Raw genomic sequence first — 24,218 nt, forward strand, 5'->3', positions numbered from 1 at the left:
CCCAACATGGATCACTTTAGAATCCAAAATTGATTCTAGATGTGAACTACCATCGGTCTTAATCACATTACTTTCCTCTTTCTTTCCATTTTCTTCATTGGAATAACTGTCGCTTTCCATTTCTTTCCATTTTCTTCATTGGAATAACTGTCACTTTCCAGCTTCAACTGTGAGACCAATGATTCCAGTTTCCAGTACTTGTCTTTCCATACTTCAACCTCGCTCTCAGCCTTTTTCTTCTCACATTCCAAAACACTGTTTTCAATCATTAGTTGTGCAACCTCATCATCATCATCATTTGTCAGATCAATAATTGCTTCTACCCCTCTCTCTTTTACATTACCAACTTCTTTTTTCTCCTTGAGTTCTTCACTAGACACTCTCAAAACCTCCACCTCATCCTCAAGTGCCTTGAGTTTAGCCTCAAGTACTTCACATTGCTCATCTTTCTTTTGAAGCTTAAATTCTAACTCAGCACACCTCATTTCAGCTTTCATGCTTCTCTCTTCCAATTCATTACACCTACAACTTTCTGACATGCTGTTGCTAACAACCATTGAGGTTTGGCATCTCTTTATTTTCTTTCATTTTCTCTTTACCTATCTCCATCAAAAGTTTTTTTTATGCAGTTTTTTTGGTTTAAGAAAACCTACATTCCAGTCTCAGAAACCCTGCATTCATAATTTTTAAACACGACGAGAAAAAAAAAGCTTACAAACTGAAAATCTTCTATTAGTCAGTTCAGAAAGAGAGACAAAATGCAAACTGTTAAAACCTACAAAGTGCGCCTTAAAAAACACATGAACAAGCAGCAAACTACAATGATTCTTACTCTTTGGTTAAACCACATTTTGACTCTTTTTTTATTAAAAAAAAGGCTCTAATTTCATTTGTTTTTCGTATTCAATTTTTGTTTTTAAGAGAATCTCATGTATATTAGTAAAAACAAATGCGCCACACAAACATGAACGTTTACTTCACCTATTCTAGTAAAATAAATAAATGTAAGCTACCTTAACAAGAACAAAAAAAACACTTCCATCTTGGGTTTAATTTTCGTATTAGCCAAAAGGAAAATGAAAAAAAAAAGATATTTAAAAGTGTAACTGAGAAAAAGTGCAGTGAACTTACATTAGAGCGTGCATAATGAGAAAAAGCTGGAAAATTTGGGGAGTGTGAGTAGAAAGAATAGGGATTTGTGGGGATTCTTTTCCCCTATTTAGAAGCCTTGGAGTAACATTAGCGTGTGAAGGCAGACAAAGGGAGTATGAAGAACAAAGAAACGTTTTGGAGAAGAAGGAAACTGAAACTTGGCGCGGTAACCAAAAGACTACTTGTGACGTGACGTGTAGTAACTCAACGGTTGCCACGTATAAAGAAGAGATTAATGACTTTAGCAAGGGAAAGGTAGATCTTACCCAAATAGCTAGAAATTCCAATGCAACTAATATCACTTTTGTGATTTTGCTCTAAATGTCGTGGATTTGGGATGTGGAATTAAAGTTGAAAAAGTTTAGCAGGGAGTGTAATATTTTTTAAATAATTAAAGAATTAACATAAGTTAAGAAGTGATGATGGAAGATAAGTTTAATCGAGAGGAAAACAATCCGGATCACCGCTAAGGCTCCTAAATCATCGCTAGGTAGGGGTGTAATGATTTTCAAATAATTAGAAGAGTTATGGTAAAATTAGAAAAATGTGTTCTACAATTTCATGAAATCTTGAGAATGTGAGTATAATTTACTTTAGATAAAATTATTCATATATTTTATTTAAATCTTTGTAAGATACACAATATTAAAATAATCTTATTAAATGATTGGGAGTTTTGTTTTGATTTCTTTTCAAATTAAACATACTAAAAAATCTCAAAATATAATTATGTTGACAATTTGAATGAAGAATTATTGCCACTACTCAACTTAATTTGAATGAGTCCAATGTCTAATAGTATAAGTTTCGGATGTGGATGATCTTATGAGAAAAAATAAACACAACATAAATTATTTAGATATTTTAATTAATAAGATATTTTTTTGAAATATTTTAACATGTTTTTCATTTTTCCTAAGTAACTACTTATTTATTTATTTAAAAAAAATCTTTATGATGATGATATTATTGTTCCGAACTTCTGATGTACTGAGGGGTTCAGGCCCAGGATAAATTGGGCTGAGTTGCTGGTCTTTCCTTCTAAAGCCTTCGGTCTGGTTTATCACCTCATCCGGGAAGGGAAAATTTGTAGAAAGAAGATGAAAATAAAAATATAGAAAAATGAGTGGATTTTAAAAATGTTTTGAATAAATGAAAATTGAAAGAAATGTAATTTATATTAATTTTTTGCCATTTTTTTGTTTACATGAAAAAGTGAGTGAAAAGAATATGAATATTGTATAAAATTACCTTATAATATTCCTGTATATTTCTGTTACCATCATTGTTATTGTAATTTTATATATTATAAAGAATAAAATTACACATAACTTACAAAAATACATAATAACAACAATAATTATTAATAAAGAAAATATATACTGAAAATATATATTTACAAGAACTAGAAATTTGTTATTTTTGTTTTATTCTATTTCTACTTATATTTTCCTTTGTCTTAACAACTTACGTCTAAGCGAATAAATATAAAACTGAACTTAAATATTAATTTCAACTCTTCCACGTAAATAATAACATAATAGCATATTCTACACGAGTATTTTATGAGTGGCTTAAAATTAAGGAATGTTATTTAGTTTTTTTTCATCGAAGCCAATGACTTGATAGTGAATTACTTATTGTTTAATTTATTCTTATTAATTAAATAACCATTTTTTATTATAAAATTTAATGTTATCCAAGCTAAACACTTACTCTAATAGTTTTAATATTAGAATAAAGTTTTTACATTTATATGACAATAAACTCAAGATAAACAATTTATGTATTATAGAAGTTCTATAAAGAAAAACTTGATGTCTAATTGAATAGGTACGGCTTTAAAATTCTTTCCATTTGTAACATTTTTTTATTGTAAACTAAATAAGATAATACATTTTCTTGTTAAAGAAACATTTTTATCACTTTTTCCCCTTTTAAGTTCACTCCTAGCAAACAAAGTGTTAGAGAAGCTATTAGGTGTGTTGATTGACTTGTTAAGGAGAGTAGTGTTAATAATTTTGGTGTTTTTTGTGTACTAAAAAAGAAAGAAAAAAAGAAAAAAGAAAACAAGATGACGTCTATTATAATATATAGAAAGTAATAACTAATACTATATGGGTTTACTTGTGCGCATTTTGAAAAAATCATCTTTCACTAGTCATTAGATCAACAAAAGGTCCTTATTCTCGTAAAATAAATAAATAAATATGTCATTAATTCTCTTGTGAAATTAGTTAAGAAATTAAAAAGTAATTTTTTAAAATTTAAATGTGTAAAATTGTGCTGGTAAAACATTATGTAGCATTACTATTTAGGAAAATTAATAATTACTATGTATATGTATATTTAGTTTATATATTTAAATTACATAACAATTTTTTAACTTACATTGTTTTGTTTTGTTTTTGTAGAATTCTAATACATCAATAGAGGTTTGGGAGATGTAGACTAATTTGGGCAGCACGCAAATACATGCTTAGCGTGAGAAGTCAAGCTAGAAGCTAAGTGTATTGAGCATGGGCGCCAAGTGTGTGGGTCGAGGTTTAACGCGTAATCATTTAAGTCAGTTGTACTTTGCATGTGTGCTAAACACACATATGCAGGCTTAGCGCATAATGATTTTTGAAAAGCATAACTGTATAATATTTTGAATAATATAAAAGATTACATTGTGCTTTTTGGAGGGAGTTGGTAGCAAGGGCACGAAGAAAAGCAAAACACTCACTTTTTAACTTTTTTTTCTTTCATTTTCTTTCATTTCCTTTGTTTCATCCTTTGTTTTTGAGTCTCTCATGACTATGAGAGGCTAGATTACCAAACACTTTTTGATATCATGACCTTTACTATCCATTTAATGTTATTTCAATATTATTGCTTCCTTTATAAGTTTATTATTTTATTTATGATTTGATCACTCATTCACATGTATGTTATAGGGTTTTAATGATTGGAAATGTTTTTACCTTAAGAACTTGAAGGAGCTTCTCGATAATTTATGTTTATGGATAGAAAGGTGTTATTTAGCCTTAATTATGCATCTTTAGTCTTAAAACAAATTACTTGGTTTATCTCTTAAGAAATTAGGAGTGAAATTATGTGATTTAGACTCTTTCGCACAAGGAATTATGATTAGAGTAGTTTAGTTAAGAAAGGTAATAGTTGAAATAACTTTAAATGGTGAAAAATATTTAACGTTGCATCAAAAGTAACTTTAGTAGGCCAAACACCTAATATTTTCACAAATATCTACACCAAATATCATTTCCCCCAAGTGTTTATTTTTCTTGTCTCTTACATTTTTCTATGCTTTCCTATCCTTTGTCATGGTGTTTATATTTCTACACTATAACTCCGAATAATATTTAATTTTAGTCACTCATTCCCTTAAAACTCAGTATATATAAACTTTGAGTACAGTTAAAATTCATATAAATTCGACACTATGCCTTATTGTTTAAATATTATTTTGACAAATTAATACACTTACTAAGTAGTTATGAAAAATGTTACTAATCATCTTCATATCTTAGGCCCAATAGAGTATTAATAATGATGTCCTCTTTTAAGCTTGTTGTTAATATTAATATCATTTATTTGTCTTTTAATAATACCAGATAAATATAAAAAATATCTCATCTAGATAGATTCTAAAATAGAGTTCGTTAGGAATTTGTTACGAATATATTGTATCCTTCTATCAATGGATTAAGAATAGGAAATATTATTTTTATATCTCGTTAGATGTAGAATTTAGAGTAATGATATAATAACTTTTCTAATACTTATCAAAAACCTCGAGATGACCTTTTGTTAATCCTATGATTATGCTTTTTGAGCAATGTAAATACGGGAGACAAGAGGTTACAACATCTATAATGGGAGTTACTTGATGATTTATTTAAAATTAAAGAGTCTATATAAGAAACTTGCTTAACTTTTTATTAAATATAGGAGATAGAAATACAATATTTTTGAGCTAAACTACTTAAAAATTAATTGAGTTGCTTAAACTGATATGATATAAATTAGATTATAAATCCACAACACTATAATCAATTGAGCTAATAAACTAATTATGTTAAAAAAAAATCAACTTCAATATATATACCACTAAATTTTATAATGTGAGTGATATATACATAAAAAATTTTAGTGATATATAAATATTTATCATGTAAACTTACATGTGTATTAAAGATATATTAGAAGTTTTAGTGATAAATATATTAACGTTAATTATTTTTTTAGCATTATCAGCTCAGTTTGTTACGGATCACCATGGGTGAGAGGCGAGGCTGACAAATTGTGTATTGAAAAAAATGTTGGGTGGAGGAAGAAAATTCCATTCTTGACCATCCCTCATCTTTGAATTATTGGATAAAACAATACAATTTGTTCTGCCCAGGCCCAGCCCAATTATGGATTAATCGTGCTCTAAATTCGATGTCATCTCATTCATTGACTTCTTTGCCTCAAAGGGAAAGATTAAAAAGTATCTGTGGCTGCTGGGATTCGAGCCCAGGTCTCCACGGCCACAACGTGGAATTCTTACCACTAAACTACAGCCACTTCTGTTTATTATATCCTATGTTTGTTTAATTAAAATAAAAAAATTCCAATTATTAGACACTTGAAGCATACCCGTTGTCTCTCCCTATTGCATAATTTGCACCGCTTATTTCATTACCAAAACTCTCTCCCTTTTTCCTCATCCTATTAACTAATTGAGATTATATTTTCAATCATTTTTTTATATTAAGTTTTAATGATGGATACTTTAAGGATTTTTTTTAATGTGATTAAAAATTCAATAGGATTAATTATTAACTTTCTTAATTAGTACAAAGTTAGTTAATTTCATTTATAATTTTTTAAAATAATTTCATTCATATTTGAGTATGGAAGCAATATGTTCAAGTTAATAATGCATGTAATTCAGAGAGAGAAAAATCATGTATATCACTAAAATTAACAAGTGGCCGGATGTAAATGCATGTCTGCATGAATTACGTATTTGTCTCTTTCAAAAAAAAGAAGAAACAAAAAACTGTAATTGATTGCAACGGGTAATAATTAGTATACGAATCTGACACTATAAATAAGAATTTCAGAAAGGACGAATATGGGAAGAGGGTCATCTCTGGATCTCTGTATGTTGCTCCTTTTCCTTCAATTCATTCTTAGCTTCTTGTTATTGATTATCGAATTTTACAAAGAAATTCTATAATAATATAAAATGGACCAAACTTAACATAATCCGACCAAATATGAATATTTAGCCAGCATATAGTTGAAGTTTAAATATGTTTTAACTTAGAAGAAGAGGTGAAAATAGATTAGGTTAGGTCAAACCTTGTTAGATCAGAGCTTAATTTATTTATTTGTTAAAAAGCTTTTTTTAAAAGCCTAACTTAATCTATAAGTTTGTTTAAGGACTTGCATTGTAATAATTTTTTTCATAGTTTAGGGCACTTCTAGTGCCTGTTTTTATATAAAATACTTTAACTTTGTTGATAAAAAATAGTAATAATTTAATATTAAGATATAGGTGGAAAAAAATATATTAGGTTTTATAAGAATTTAATTTAATTTTGGTTTTTTGATTTATTTTATTAGTACTTGATCTCTTAAATTTGAAATTATAACATTAACCGGATGATTGAAGAAAAAAAAAAGAAAATAATCAAATTTAAATATTTTTTCTTAATATTTTAACAAAATTAACCATTAATATTTATTGATAAAAAATAATATGTTAAATTTAAGATAAGATAGTCCTTATCTCCTTATTACCGGTCACTGACGACATTGCATGTATTTTTTTTATTTCCTTATCTCCTTATTACCGGTTTATAGCATGTTCGAAACTATGTTTAAATCTCCCGTGCAAGTATATATAGTGTGAGGGACTTATTATATGAGATTAGGAGCTGGAGTAAAGCTATAATAGCTACTAATCAAATATAATGTGCAGATTTTAAATATAAAGTGATAGATGCATAGTCATTTTAAAAATAGCATTTTTTAAAAAAAATTAATGATTTTTTCATTTTTTTCATTTTTTTATTTGAATATATTTGACGTTGATTTTTGCATAAGATATAATTCTAAGAATTATTTATTTATTTTACATTGGAATTATTATAAAATTATTTCTTAATTTAATTCATTTATTTTATATTTTTTGAGTTCTCTACTTTAATTACATTTTGAAAGTAAATATACATAAAATATAATTCTAAGAATTACTTATCTATCTAAAAATCTAAATATGTTAAATAATTAATAAGTTAGACAATAACTTATATAAAATACTGTAATAAAATATTTGAAATTAATTACAAATGCGCGTGTGTAATTTATGTTAAATAATTTCAAATAAGTAGTACTTGCTTTCAAAGAGTTTTTCTTTCTCAAGGTTAATTTTACGTTTGCCTTTGAAGAGAATTTCAAATAAATAGCGTAATTCAACCATTGAACCCTAATCTTCTTTGCTCATTCGCCCTCGTTATTCGCTAGCTCATTATTCATTGCTAGGCTAGTTACTAGCTGGGTACTTTCCGTGATCGGGGAATTGCGAGTTTGCTTTCAGTGTTTTTAACAACTGAATAAATTAAAAGTTTTTTTTTTTTTTTTGCTAGAACTAACTAAACTTATTAGTACAAACTTTCATGTTAATGAATAATGAGTTTAATGTTTAATATTTGAGTAATTCGGTAAACTCAAATAACTCATGAATCTACATGAGTTAAAAAAAAAAAAACTTACGACATCATTCAAGATTGTTTGTGATGTTAAAAATCAAATAGTATTTGCTAATCAAATGATCCTCGATATCATCTTGAGACCATCAAATGAATAAGGTAAGGTCCACACCAAGACTCAGAATTCTTCGCTCGCAAGAAGCATGTCTTTGTCTTAAAACCCATTGCTGTCTCGAAACGTACGTATACGATTTGAAGGACCCACATCGTACCCAAAAAAAAATGTTAGAGGACCCAATGTCGAGCAAAGCATTTGTTCTATTGAAATTTGAAGGGTAAATATAATTTTGGTTGATCAAGAGATAATATATTGATCAAAGATGAAAAATTCAAAATGTTCCTAGAAGATGTAAAAATATAATAAATTGATCTTCTGGATAATTCAATGATAAATTATTCATCAATTTGTAATTTAATATCAAATTGATCTTTAAAAATATAACTTATATTATGTTCGATGAGATATTTCAATCAATTTTTAATTTTTTTTATTAGTTAAAAAACTCATTTGATTTTTCAATTAATAAAATTTTTTTAGTAGCTTCTCAATTACTTCTAGCATTTTTTTAAATGTTACTTGAAGTATCATTTTTTAAAATGCTAGCTTCTAATTTTTATATTTTTTTTTATTTTTATCCTTAATATATTTATCAAATTTTCTACTTATCCTTTTAAAATAAAGTATGATTTTATTATTTTTCAGTCATTTTATATTTTTTAATTACTTCAACGATTAATTTTATCGAACATTTATAATTTAATAGGGTAGTTTTTCAATTATCAATTAACTTTTACCGAACATAACCTTATTATCAAATTGATCTTTGAACATTACAATTTATTATCAAATTGATATTTGAATATTACAGCTTAATGATAAAATGATCTTATAAATTTGATAATAGGTTAATCTGTCACATTTTTTTTTTCACATTTGGAAAATAATTTTAAATTTTCATACTTTCAGCATCAGTATTTACCCCAAATTGAAAGTGAAATTAAAGTTACATTTTTATTTTAAAATTTATGCAATATGAAGCAAATTTTTACACAAGGCATAATCATTCCTTTGATGAGTGTACTGAGTATCCTCTGGTAAAAAATAAAGACTAATCCCTTCAAGTCGAAAATAAAGACTAATAGCAGGAAGTGTTTTAAAAAAAAAACAATTATTTAAAAAAAACTATATCGAACATTGGCTTAGTTGACCAATATTAAACCATATCCAGGGCACTTCGTTTTAGATTATATTTTCTAAAAATCATCGTAGAAGTCAATCTTCATCGGGTATTAGAATATCTCTTTCTGCATTTGTTTTCTAAACAAATTATACAAAAACGTTCACCTCTTTCAGAGAAAATGGGAGTCGAGTCTATACTTTATTCTTTGATATGCCTAGTTGCAAATTGCATACAAAGTTATTAACCCAATAGAAAAGAGAAAGTTCTAAGAAGGGTCTCAAGGAAACAAACAAAGGAAACGGATGTAAATAGTGAAAATCCCCTTATTTATGAAATATTCCATGGCTAATCTAAACAAGCCAAGCGCCACTTATCTCACTGCTAGTCGCTATCACAAAAAGAGAAAGTTTATTCAGATTAATTTTTTGTTTTATTTGAAAGCCCGACATGCCATCAAGTGCAATCAAAATAGAGTAATTAATTTTCAAATAAGACATAGTACCTAGTTAATTAAACCATTTTATTAATTAGTAGAACAAAACAATAAAAATACATATTCCAACAGGCACTTCTACTGTTTCATTCTAACAAAAGTAGTGCAAGGTTGATGTTTTTGTTCAAAATAATTGTGCTGGAAGCCAGATACAACTTTTGGGCCTCACATTTATGTCTTTGGCTACCTGTTGGTTTTGATGTAAGAAACATGTACTTAATAAGGAAAAGTGGGCTAGGTCCACCCACCTTGTCTCATCTATGCGTAACTCTGCAATTCAATCATGAAAAAGTCTTCTATAGTGGAACGGTGGCACGTGAAAATGGCAGGTACCTTTTTCTGTATGAAGAAAAAGGGCTGAAAATGAAATATTATTGAATTGTGTAGCAACTAAAAGACAATATAAAACAAACGGATGACTATTTTTCTCTTGTTCCAGGGTGTTCTAATGCACATTTTACTGTGACTTCTTCTGACTCCATTTTTTTTGTAACTGCTATTGGTAGTTCAGTAGTTGCACTCCTGATCAGCCATAAACTAGCACGTCCAATGTTCATTGTTACTGCTATAAAATGATACATTTTATAGTATATACTTTTGCTTTGCAAGGACCAAAGATGACCCTTTTGACCTCTTTACAGTTCTTCCTCTTAATACTCATATTCATGCATGTGAGGTTTTGAATTGTAGTTTGTAACTACCATTGTGTGGTTGCAATACTATGGCTTTAGAGGTATGCACACCTGCATTTTTCTATAATTTCAGCAATTGCAATGAGATATTGCGCCTGAAACTTCAATTTAAAATCTTGTATGCATGTGATTTGATCCTTGCTGGTTGACGATTTCTCCTATTTACCAATTTCCACATATAATGATGTACTCAACATAACGCGTAAACTAACTAATACTTTTTGACATGCATTTTATTATGTTCAAAATTCAGGGTATTTAAAAGGACAAAATTTATATAGTGTTACAAGCACTACTAGTATTATTTTCTATTTCATCTTGGTAATCACGAGAGATATAGTTACGAAGATTAAAGCAAAAATTACAAAATTTTGCATTTTGAGTTTTGTGCTGGTTGAAGATTAAAGCAATTGTTTTAAACAGCACAAAACTTAAATACTAGTATTATATAGTGTTGCAAGGATAAGGCTGTGTTCCTCCCCATACCTTTGGATAGTGAGGAGTCTACGGACACCGTATACATTAGTTTAGTTTATAGTGCTTTGCTATATTGATTATGCTCTAAAAACTAAATTTTGCATTTTGAGTATTGCATAGTTGCGTTTACAGATGATTAACTATAGTGCAATGCTACTTAACGTTTGATGAAAATGGTTTTGTATTAGTATTACATTAATATATCCCGACAAACATTTGTAGGGAAATAAATAAACATGGGAAGGAGGGTTGCACCGAATATAGGCTCCAATAGTCAAAGGCAAGGGGATGGAGACATGGCATCTTGGATGGGGCATGGAAATCTAACAGAGAATCAAGCCTGTGGGACTCATTTTGGCCTCCAACATCCATCCCATTATGAATGCACAATTACCAAGAAAGCCCAAGAATTTATTTGTTTTTCCATCACCCGCTATGAACAAATAGAGGGAGAGAAAGAAAGAGAAAGGTGAGAGTTTTAGGTGAAAAAGCAGTAATGTTTTGCTCATACATTTCGTGGGTGGCAATCAATGTGTTCTCACATTGGGAAATGAATGAAGTTTTCTTAGAAAGGACCCAGCCTATTAACTTCCCCTTTCATTTTATATATACATATATTGCAGTTCCTGTTTTCAAATTTTGTCCCACATTCCCATTTATGTTGTGTTGCAGGTCCATAAATGATCGAGATAGTTATATGCTTGAATTTAAGTAGGTATGTACAAAGATGCTCAGTAGCTTATCTAGATCCGCGTAAGCTAGCCTACCGAATCTCTAAGCATGGAAACTTCATGAAACAACATATAACAAGATTAATGCCAATGTGGCTTCACAATAGTAGCTAGCCGCCACCCACTTGATTTACTAGCTTTATCCCAAAATCAAGTTTCTGTATGAAGTAATGGACCCAATTTTTATTGCAGAACAATTAAATCAACTTGTCCTAATTAAATCAGTTCATTTGTTTGATTATACGCAAAATTGCAAATGGTGTAATACTATTATTCAGATGTAACAGTAGTGGAATAGTTAATATTAACTGACTTTATTATGTGATCAATTCTAGCATTACATAATTTGGATATAGTTGTAAGATAAATATTAACTAATATTTTTAGCCATAAATTAAGGAATTTTTTTTATTGGGATACATAAAATTGTGTGATTCATGACTTTTTTGTGTTTTTTTTAGAATTTTTACAATATATATATATATATATATATATATATATATATATATATATTTAATTCTTTAACTAGCATCGTAAGGACATTAATTAATAACACCCTTGCTATAAGACATTGTAATTGTCACATTATTTAGAACAGAGGAACATGTATACTAATAGCATGTAAGAACAAGGCCATGACATAATCCAGTTCCAATAATCAGCTTATTCTGCCGCAGAACTTTCTGTTAGATAGTATGAAATCATTAATTCATGATTCTCCACCAAACTATTTTTAACTTTGAAACATAATAGTACTACTACGCATTTACCCATTTTTTTTAATAACAATGGGAATTTCAACTCAAGGTAGAGTAAATTCACGCATTTACCCATGCCACTTCATATGCATGCATTAGAATCTGGAGTAAATTTTTGAAACTTCCTACGAACCCGCCGGAGGTTTTGTGATCGCATTATTTGCATGTCCTAAAAAGTGATGTTCTATGTTTATTAACACATCACACTATTCAAGACCAAGAAACTAAAAACAGTGACAGAATGCAATATTTTGGACTGCTTAATGATCCATAGTGATTAAATTCAGACCGGTTTGGCGTGATCTAATTGGGAGAGAGAGAGGGTTGGTTGTTGAGGGTGGTAAATGTGAAAATTGATGTATGATACCAAAAATATGGACGCATTTGAAGGAAAGTAAATGTAATAAAACAAAAAATTTGTAGGCTGCATATATTATTCGATTTTTACTCTTTAATGAAACGCACTCCCATGCTTCACTAGCAATTACTGCTGCCTATTAGTCACAACGGTGGTACCAGCCACCCTGCCACAGACCACAGTGACCCCGCATAGCAGAGAGAGTGAATGGTGTAGTGCTTCAAATTTGCAAACGAATCATCGTAGACACGGAGATACCGTGTCTAAACATTGAAAACCTACCATCATAGTAATAATTATTCAAATATGAAACTATGAACCGACGAGACAAGTTGCAGATATTTGCCTCACTACTTGATGTCATCACTACCATATGCAAACATTTTCCTGCATGCCACCCTCCTTATTTATTAATTTTCTGCCCTCTATATGTGTATATTCCATAAACACATATATATTTCTACACTTTGTCCTCTGTGACATCATGTGTATTAGCACATATGTGTGATCTTCTTAATTGTTATCTAATTGCATCTTGTTCAGAATTCAGATGTCATGCTGTATTTGTATATCTCTATACATAGATCAGTGGTCTGAGACAAACAGAAGAAAGCTAAACAAAATAACTGACGCACTTCAAGTAGCTGGAATGATTGCCGATTCACTATTTTCCTTTTCTGAAATTAATATATATGCGCTTGTGGGACTAGGAAATGCTATTGTTATTAGTGTTGATCAGATTTCTGTGGTTATTCATTCCACTTGCCTCGTCAAGTTGCAGTACTTCTTTTGTTTATGATCGAGTTGAAGGATGACTCAAAGTTAATTTTACAAGTGTTATACTACATGCACAAATTCAAAGAGTTGAAACAATAATGTAAAGTCTCGCATTTACATTTTGAAGAATAATTTACTTAATGGGATTAATTCCTGTGTAAAATTTCTTTAAACTAACAGTAATCACACATTGTAATCAGGATTAGTATCTAATGTAGTGAGTTAAGGGATATTTATAATTTCTGATCCAAGACAAAAAAATACAACATGCACATATACATAAGTACACACCATACTTTTGTTTACAGTTACAAGTTTACAAATGCTGTTTTCTCGAAAGATTTTGCTTGGATGTAATTTGTAAATGTAATGATGTGGAGCTACATGCAAGTTCTTGAATCACGTTATTGAGTGGTTAGCTAATAACTAACATTGTGACTGTAAATTAGTTTTGTGTTCTTGAATCTCATTGTTAACTCGTTGACAAGTATACCAAATTGTCACAAGTAGTAAAGTACTTGGACGTCCGAGTGTCGAATTTACAAAGACTTTGTTTGTACTTACATTAATGCAAATCCAATTTTTTAAGCAAGGGATAAGAAATATAAAATAAAAGATAAAGAAAAATAATAAATAAGATAAAGAAAATATAAAAGATTTAAAGATAAAATTAGAAGATAAAGGAAAAGATAAAAGATTTAGATAAAATTAAAAGATAAAGAAAAAGATAAAATATTAGAAAAGTGAAAGATAAGAAAGATAAAAGATTTAGATAATAAAAGATAAATTCAAGATAAAATAATGTTAGGAACTGACTTGCCTTGTCTGCCTAGGATGTATGAGTTTATAATTTTTTTTCTTTACCAATTTAGGTGATTCTATCCTATCCACATTTATTCATTTATTTGTCCCTGATGTCTCACGATGACAAGTCTATTTTACCTATCTATCTCCCGAATGCCTTTGCAAAGACTCAATAGATAAAATGCATTCTAATTCTAGATGTTTGCTTTGACGCATGGGCATAATGCAATCGCTCTATGCCTAGCAGCGATTTTATTATGACATCTTTTCTTCTTGTAGAAGTTATCCTCTCCCGAGCGTTTAACCCCTAAAATTAATGCATGCATATTTTCTTTAAATCTTATTTAGAAGTTACCCTCTCCCAAACATCTAACCCCTAACATAATATAAAGATGAGTATGCAAGATAAAAACAGAAAAGAAAATAGGAAAGAAAAACTTGGTATTGCATTAATAAACACTGAAGAGTACATCATACATCATTGACTACTCATGACCATTGATGCCCTAACTAAGGATTTAACCACTCATAATCATTGAGAGCTTTACAATAAGAAGAGGGATGAAAGAAAGGGAGTGAATGAAACCCATAGGAGAAGGGGTTTTGTTCTGGTGTCCTTCCCCCTTGGACTGGCTCTCTATTTATAGTTGTTGAAGTGGGCTTTGAACCTCCGTAGGCGCGCATTGGACTGAGCCTACTTTAGATTTTCTTCTTTTTTCTTCATTTTTGCTCCTTTTTGCTTGTTGTATCTCCCTTTTTCATATCTGCAGTCAGAATTCGAAATTAATTAAATCTTTCCAAATTAAAACATAAATAACTGCTAAATAATTAATTTTAAGTTAATTTCAGATCGATTTTTCACTATTAATTCACTATTATTTAACAGTTATCACTCATTCATGGAAGCATTAAATCACTTGTCACTTAATTAAAATATAACATCTCATAAAATAACTTAATAGTTAACACATGAAAATGTTTCTATCTAAATTTAAGAGACAGTACGTGATTTCAATATGAAATTTATGCCTTATTTCCAAATTTGTGTAAACTAAACAAATTAATGATTTTTTTTACCAAGAGATAAGAATTATATCATTTTATTCATAATCAAATTGTCGATGATATAGGTAGAAATAAAATCAAATGCATGCTGGCTAGAATATAATCTTGACATTCTTGAAAGAGCATGAGTGACACACGATTACCTTGCCTCCTAATAAAACACACCACAACAGTTTTGAGATTCATGGAGATTCTCTTGACAGTTTTTCATAATTTCACCCTGCTGTGATATTTGGAGAGATACACATAAAGCCATTACCACTCCGTTGCAATCAATTAAGCTCGACAATTACATGCTGCATATTTAAATGATGAAACCAAGAAGTGCTTCAGATATTTTGCTAGCAAGAGTTGTCCAGTATCATCTCTAATGCACATACCATCATATCCGAACAGGCACTGATCAGGAAATATTGCTACGTCTACATTGCATTTGAGAATGTCAACGTGTGGTTTAGTCCATCATAATTTAAACATAAAATAAGGGATTGTTTAACTTACTCCATTACATGACACAAGAATTTAAATCATTATTTAACATAAATTATATATTAATTAGCTTAGTTTACGTTAATTATTTAAAATATGAGATGAGAGATTGAAATAATTGTACGAGGATCTAGATTAATTTGATTATCATCGCCATCATTAAGAAAAAAACTGTTTAGACAAAAAAATTTGTCAATAATTTCTTTGTTAGTGCTTGGCATCCATTACAAAAAGTTGTGTTTGGATTGTCAGTAATACCATTTGTTTGCGCCCAACCTCACTTTAGAGGAAGCTTCATCTTCCTTGCTTCTGCCTCGAATAGCATGCTTCAGCAAATCCACTGGAGATCCAAACACGTGCTTAGACGGTTAAGAAGTGACATTCAAGTTTTGAGGAGCCTAGGTTAATTGAACGTTATTCGAGGTTGACTCAACAGGGAGCAGGGAGCTATGGGTCTACTCTCCGTGAAGAAAATCAAACAACAGGTGTAGAACATTTCATGTTATTCAATACTAGTACTAATGAAAAAAAAAAGCGAGAAAAATGATAAGGGTTCATGGAATATTTGTAAAATACTGCTAGTCTAGTAATTATGTATCATTATTCTTATTTTAAAGTCACATATAATTGATTCTAATTTTAAATTAATAAATAACATATATAATTTAATCTCAATTATAAATTTTATATTAAATCACATGCAATCGTATAAACACTCAGACACTCAATATAAAGAGAATTTTTTTTAATGAGAATCATATGAAAAAACATTTAAAAATCATACAAAAAAGCATTTTTATGCATTCTAATATTTTCCCCTTTTTTTCTTAACACGAGGGAACTAGTTAAGCATATAAAAGAAAATTAACCATTAACTCATATAAATGTAGATCCATGTTTCTTATAATTAGAAGGGAAAAAAAAAACTGTACCGTTTCTTATACAAAAGATTGGAGGAAGTAATTATCTTGTTAACAACTAAGAAAAACCGTGGGAGAGAGAAAGAGAAAAGAGTTTAAATAAAAAAAACTTAATTATTAATTTGTTTATTTTATTTATTTCAAACATTTATTTAGGTCCTTTTATTTTTAAAAAATTTAATTAGATTAATTTTTCATTTTTTAAATATTTCAATGTAGTTTTTTTATTTGGTTTTTTAAAGTCTCAATGTGGTTTTTTTTCTTCCAATTATTCCAACAGCGCGCCGATGATGTTAAGTTGCAAATCCAGGCATAAAGAACCACATTAAGACTTTTTAAAAAAATAAAGGATCACATTGAGTCATTATAAGATTTTATTTAAAATTTTCTGTTTTAAACAAACTTGTATGGTGAATTTAAAAAAAAAATGAGGGTACAAGTGCACTCCTAGCATAATGTAAGTCAGCCAATGATCTAAGATATTTGAAGTTTTGCTTCGTAAGTGAGCCCTAAGACATAATTAATGACTTCAAACAATAATAGATGAGATTCATGAGTGATGCGAAAATAATGAAATGTTTCGTTTGACAAAAGAAAAAGACATAGCTAGGAAAATAAGAAAAAGAAAGGAGCTGAAAGTCGTTGCACGATGTGTATACTTTAAAAAGAATGTGAAGCGATAACTGCAGGTTTTTTCAGATATAGAAAACTAGCGTGCAACACGGAATTGAAGCACAGCATTCACAATTTATATATATCTCAGTGCACGCAGTGCCTTCACAGACCGGGTATTTCTATAGTGAGATTTGATGCTGAACTGAACATTCTCCACTTTTGGCTTTGCAGCAATAACGGTTTTCCCGTTAACACCCACATTAATATGCAGAAATTCGTTGTATTTCCCTCATAAAGAAGGTGACCTATCTAGATACTTCAATTCTCTTTTAAATTGTGCCACCGTCATCTCTGGCCTCGCTATGCGTATCAAACTCTCTCAATATTCTTCTTAATTACAAGCATTTCAAATACTCCATTATATATCCACGCACATAACTAAACTAGCTAAGGGTATACGAAATATAAGTAATTATCATTACTGTTTTTAAATACTACGTACAGTAACTCTGTTAAATATATACGTTCCGCTGATGGTTTCTTTTCCTAGAAATTAACTATCCCCATTGAAAATCCAAAGAAAACTCATTATATGGATGGTAAAATTAATGCTGAAAAGTACAAAATTTAATCGAGTTGTCTCATTTTAACCATCATTATCTAGGCATTTTTATAATCAAAGGGTGAAGGAGGAAAAATGACTGTAGAATTATTGCTCTACGGATTATCAACAGAGAAAACTTAAAGAAAGAGACGTATATGCAAGAAATTTGTAAGAGAATTAAGCGCGATAGCATTTCATTTAAGATTCACATTGTATTAACTATAGATTAATCCGGCTGTACTTGGATCGTGAAACTCTTGATGATTTCACGACGAGTTCAATTCTTTCAAAAACTTTGTTTTTTAATAAAAAATTATAGAAAGTTACTATAAGTTAGTGTATAATTTGAACATATATATGGTATAGTACTATTAAAGATTAATACTATTGTACATGTAATGTACTAAATGATGAAGCACATATTTCCACACATATATATGTTATTATCTGTAAAAAAAATGTTATCACTATATTTTTTCTTTTAATTTATTATACAACCAATTTTAGTATTTTTGAACACGCGCGCAGGTCGATAAACAATATTACCATTTTTTGTTTCATCAAACAACACATTCGTGAAACACTTTTTCATTAGTATCCTATGTATGAAATAGTATATATGCATCATATACATCATACAGAAACAATGTTATTTTTTAATGCAAATACATTAATAAATTAAAGTACTTTTCTACAAAATGGTGTTGAACAGTTGAGCTTCAATAAGAAAAGTATCCATAAATTTAATGGACATCAATTCAATTTTAAATAATTCACTATTCATTCCCAGAAAACTAAAACATTTCAGTAACATATAAATGAAGGAGAGCAGAGATATTTATGAATGCAAATTGTAACGTGGATGCGCAGTGATTCTTGAACCTTCTCTCTCTTCTGTCCCTAATTGTAAAAACTGAAAACAACACTCTCATTGGCATTATATATCCTCTCACAACAACATCAACTGATCAAAGTGCTTGGTAAGGGCATAATAACTACCTACATAAAAGTTGCATTATACTATTACCCATTATCCAACAGCAGCAGCATCCATTGTTTTACACACCATACCTGTATCATTACAATAGAATAGTAGAAGCTAGTATAAAACCCTTTTCTTTCTACATTCTCTCCCTCCCTCCCTTCTCAAAACTTCTTTTTCAGTTTTGATTATTGTCACAGTCTGATACTGCTTCTGCTTCTGCTTCTGTGAGAGATAGTAATAGTAATAGTAGTATAGAATAGATCCCTAGCTAGGCATCTAACGGTTTAAACCACATATTTTGAAAAAGGGACCATAACATATCAGTATTCAGTAGTAGTAGTTGATGGCGATCGTTTAGTCTCTATCACATCAACACCCCCCTCTCATATTTACTCCTTTTTCATCACCTATTTTTTCTTGATCTTGAGAACTTCATTTCTTGGTCCCTTTCTCATTCTCATCCCCAATCAAAAACATTTTTCCAGTACTTTCCTTCGCAGGTTTCACGGAGAAGAAGATCGAATTAGCCAACAAACTCCTAATTAAGCCTCCACCATGGACGATAATAGCTTATGCGATATTTTCGACGACAAAGAGTTTGGGAGCGACCATTTTGGTGGGGATGATCTCTTCGCCATTTTGGAGAGCCTAGAATCGGACTTCACCACCGATTTCCCTCCTCTCATTAACGAAGAAGCTGTTGTTGCAGCAGCTGTCTCCAAAGACATTAATAACGAGGATGTCTCAAGATTGGTGTCTCAAAAGTCAACCTCTTCAAGTGCTCCACTAGATTCCGAAACTGAGCTTGAAACCTCTCCCAAAACCAAGAGACAGAAGCTTACTCCTACTACTCCTGAGGAAGCAAACCCAGATGGACAACAAAAGATGTCTCACATTACCGTTGAACGCAACAGGAGAAAGCAAATGAACGAACACTTGACCGTGTTGAGGTCGCTTATGCCTTGCTTTTATGTCAAAAGGGTACGTCTTAAATCTTACTAATTGTTTATCATTTAAATTAACAGTTCTAATTCTAATACTTTGTTTACATCCTTGACTTTGTTTTATATCTCAAAAGCTCGTAAGTTTTATCTTGAGTTTTTGTTTTTTAGAAAACTTAGATGCAGTTTAATTATTTTCAAGTGTTGTTAGTGTTGTTCTATAATTAAAATTGGAGTTTTTACATTAATGGTCGTCAATAAAAAATTTACAAGTGAAATTTCAATTCCAATAATTGAATAAACATTAAAGCATTTAAAGAGCTGCATTTTTCTTATGAGCAAATTTATTATTGAAAAGGAAGCAAGGCAGAACCAGTACAAGATGTACCTAGTTCTGCATAATACAGCAGACTTGTATAAGTTACAATAACTTGAAGACCTGCATGTAAGTTTTGTCTTATTTTTACGGGGGGAGGTACAACTTGCCTTAACTATGGGTTTAAGCTTGAAACAAAACGCGGTTTCATTTTTCAAGTGGGATCCTCCAAGATGCAAGCTACTTTAATGCAATCAGAAAATTAAGGGAATGTATGTTTTTTTAAAGTATCCATTATTAGTTTAAAGTTGATTTTATCTTACAAAAATATAATGTTTTTATATTTTATTTAAAAAATGCTTCCATATTACGCTGTAAATTGTTCTTAATTTACAGAATAAATTAAGTGCACCATGCATTTCTGAATCTCATCATAAATACTTGCTTATATTGTAGTTCCTTCGATCATTCTCTTTTATAAATAAAAATAATCTGATTTTATATTTATTAAAAAAATTAATTAATTTTATTAAATTGTATTATTTTTATATTTTTTTAAATTACCTTTTATTGGAACTTATATTAAGCCCAAATCCCAAATAAAAAATATTTCAAACATAATCTTATTAAATAAGTAAGATAGAAAAATAATTAGGTTTTACTTATATTTGAAAAAAAAAATTAAACTTTTGTTACTTATAAAAAAAACAGAGAAAGTACTAGTAAAGTTGAAACTTAATTAAATTGTTATTAATTTTCTACACTAGTACATTATTTAATCCTTCTTATTCTTTAGGGAGATCAAGCATCGATAATTGGAGGAGTGGTTGATTACATCAGCGAGTTGCAGCAGGTGCTGCAAGCCCTGGAGGCCAAGAAGCAAAGAAAAGTCTACTGCGAAGTCCTGAGCCCTAGGCTTGTTTCAAGCCCAAGGCCTTCACCACTGAGTCCTAGGAAGCCCCCTTTAAGCCCGAGACTAAACTTGCCTATAAGCCCAAGAACTCCACAACCAGGAAGCCCTTACAGGCCAAGGCTGCATCAGCAGCAGCATGGCTACAACAACATCATTTCACCAACCATATCCAACGTCTCTCTCGACCCTTCTCCCACTTCTTCTGCCAACTCCTCCATCAACGATAACATCAACGAGCTTGTTGCAAACTCCAAGTCCCCCACTGCTGACGTGGAGGTCAAGTTTTCGGGTCCTCATGTTCTTCTCAAAACGGTGTCTCAACGAATTCCAGGGCAGGCTCTGAAGATTATAACGGCACTTGAAGATCTTGCGCTTGAAATCGTTCATGTCAACATTAACTGTGCTGCGGATGATACCATGCTAAACTCATTCACTATCAAGGTACATTCTTATTTCTTCCTCCATTTAATTAATGATGGAAATAAAAATGAAAAATGAAAAACAAGTCTGTCAATGAATTTCTGCAGTACCTCGTCACATGCATAACAGCATGAGGTGGAAGGTATTGTCTTTTTTATGAAAGTATGTTCTTTCAATGACAGCTGCATGGGGTTGATATATTTTTTTTAAATTTTATTTCTGTCCAACTTGGTTACCTACACCCTTATGCTATTCAGATTTTACTTTAAAATTAAAGTTTAAATTAAGGTTTTTTTAATAAAAAGTAAAAGTTATTGGACAGTAAGAAATTTTAAGAAAAAATAAAATAAAATGATTTAATTAACTATTTTAACTTAAAAGACCATTTGAAACAAAAATTACCCTGTTATTTTTCACATTTATTAGTTCACAAATCACAATGAAATAGAAAAAAAGAGTCTAAAATACTGCACGACTTATTTTTAAAAATTATTTCAATTAGTTTTTTAGAAAGTTATTTTTCCTTTTTTACTCTTATGAACACTAAGTTAATTTCTTAATTTTTAAAAGTTTTCTCTAAATATATCTTTATCTAGTTTCTCCTTTAAAAAAATAAAAAGTACAGAAAGAATGAACATATTAAATGAAAAGTCTTTTTATTATGAAACATGAGAATTATAAATATAAATTATTAAATCATATTTGAGTAGCCAATATTAAAAGAAAAATATAAATAAGTTTTTCGTTTTTTTTTCAGGAGAAAACATAACCTTTTTAATTAAGTAACCATGTAATCACTGACTAATTTTTAATTTTCAACATTCATATATAATTATATAAAAATATCCTTTTTTACACGTGTTAGCCACACAGACTGTCCCTAACGATTCAAGTGAGAAAGTAAAACTGCTTAATAGGTAAAAGTGAAATAAGCAACTCCTCTAAGATGTTCGTACAATCTTCTTTCTTGTTCATGTTCTTATTATGTTTAAAAGAGGGGAGAGAATTTATTTAGTTTTTTCTTATAACCATCTATATATAAATATGTAAATAGTATAGACATAAGACATAAAAAATCACCTTTACTCTTTACATTTTTTTTATTAATGTCTGAAGTTACATTGAAGAGTAAAGGCTATGCCTTAATGAAAAAAAAATGTTTCTCCTTTTTTGTCTTTCCTTTTTAAAACAAAATAGAGTACAGATTACAGAGATTGTGTAACAAATGGCTTATGTTAGTATGTAATCGTCATGAAAACGGTTTGGATTTTAGTTCTTCCATCCCCACATCAAGAAATAAAACTTCACAGTGTAGCAGTCTGCAACGTTTAGCAAACCAAAATAATGCCAATGATGACAATTTTTCTACTTCTTTCTAGTATGCCCTATGCATGCCGTGCGGTTCTTTAAAGCAAAAATAGATGGTGTTGTGCACCTGGGAAAGGATAGTACTGACTGTATATTTTTTCACTGCATCTACCCGGGAGACCAGGGATACAACATGGTTCCATTTAGACATTGGTCCCCATTCGCCGATCGAAAAGACGAATATAAATTATTGGGTCATTTTGGTTTAAATTAAATTGGTTAATTTCATGCATGGAAGTAGCTTATGATTGGAGGATACATATATTTATGTATATATGTTTCTTACGTATTCAATTTAGGTTCACTAATAATTGTGGTTTCTTTACACTACTTGATGTACATGTAGATTGGAATTGAATGCCAACTCAGTGCCGAAGAACTCGCTCAACAAATCCAGCAAACATTCTACTAATTATAAAAGATGGGTTATGTTTTGTCCAGAGTCCAGACCAAACATCAGCTTGCACGCATCCCTCTCTCTCTCTCTCTCTTCTCTTATTGCGCTGTACGTACCTTGCTGTACAAATAACAGAGAACATGGGAAGAGCCATATTTAATTTTTCAACCATTTATCATTTTCTTTCTTTTTAATTAATTATTACAGCAATTGCTAGTGTAATTCCTCATGATGACAAGTATTAGCTAGTTATTATAGAGTGACACTACTCTCTTGTAATTGTTTTTTTGGAAGGAACTACTACTCTCTTGTAATTGACCACCGTCCCAGCTTTGATTTGTGTATGAATTAGATTTCCATTTCCCAGATTGAAACACTCGTCAACAAATTATTATTGCAATTTTTTGTTAATTTTGAGTTAGGTGCTCAATTTCTCTTTCAACAAGCGTTCAAAAACTAATTATATTATTGAAAGAGCTGGAAATTATAAATATTACGTTATCATTTTTCTTTTTGGTTTGTTTATCCTTTGTCGTTTACACAATTTAATCCTAATCAAGTTTCGTTTGTACATGGTATATAAGGGATAAAATTATATTATTATAAATTGTATAGGCGATTATGTATTTATAATTAGTGTAATAATTCGTGTCATGTACGGTTAAATTTTATAGTTTATAAATTTTAATATATTTTTAATTTTATATAAGTAGGTATGTATATAAATATTTTTTTTAAATAAAATTATTATGAATATTTATATATTAAATGATTTTATATTCATATATGTACATGCCTTGTATCATTTTAATTTATATGATGTTTTTTTTTAAATATTGTCTTTATAAATATATTGTTATTTGTATATGATTTAAGTTTATATACATATATATACTTTTAACATTGAATATTAACAAGAAATATTTTATAGTATGAATACAGAGATAAGATAATGCATATGCAATAATATTGTTGATCTTATATATAGAAAATAA

At 29.8% G+C, this 24,218-nt stretch overlaps 1 protein-coding gene and 1 non-coding gene across 2 annotated transcripts; one reads left to right on the forward strand and one right to left on the reverse strand.

The window, feature by feature from the left end:
• Positions 1 to 5,652: 5,652 nt before the first annotated feature.
• On the reverse strand, positions 5,653 to 5,724 carry TRNAH-GUG (transfer RNA histidin (anticodon GUG)). Its single transcript has one exon. It is a non-coding gene; the product is annotated as a tRNA-His (tRNA).
• A 13,111-nt stretch (positions 5,725 to 18,835) lies between these two features.
• On the forward strand, positions 18,836 to 23,541 carry SPCH2 (transcription factor SPEECHLESS-like). The gene is made up of 3 exons (XM_003527926.5): positions 18,836 to 19,849; positions 20,922 to 21,479; positions 23,173 to 23,541. Exons 1-3 carry the CDS (start codon positions 19,424 to 19,426, stop codon positions 23,236 to 23,238), a joined length of 1,050 nt encoding a protein of 349 aa, XP_003527974.1. The 5' UTR covers positions 18,836 to 19,423; the 3' UTR covers positions 23,239 to 23,541.
• The last annotated feature ends 677 nt before the right edge of the window (positions 23,542 to 24,218 follow it).

This window comes from Glycine max, chromosome 6, assembly GCF_000004515.6.
Source record: "Glycine max cultivar Williams 82 chromosome 6, Glycine_max_v4.0, whole genome shotgun sequence".
NCBI classification, from domain to species: domain Eukaryota; kingdom Viridiplantae; phylum Streptophyta; class Magnoliopsida; order Fabales; family Fabaceae; genus Glycine; species Glycine max.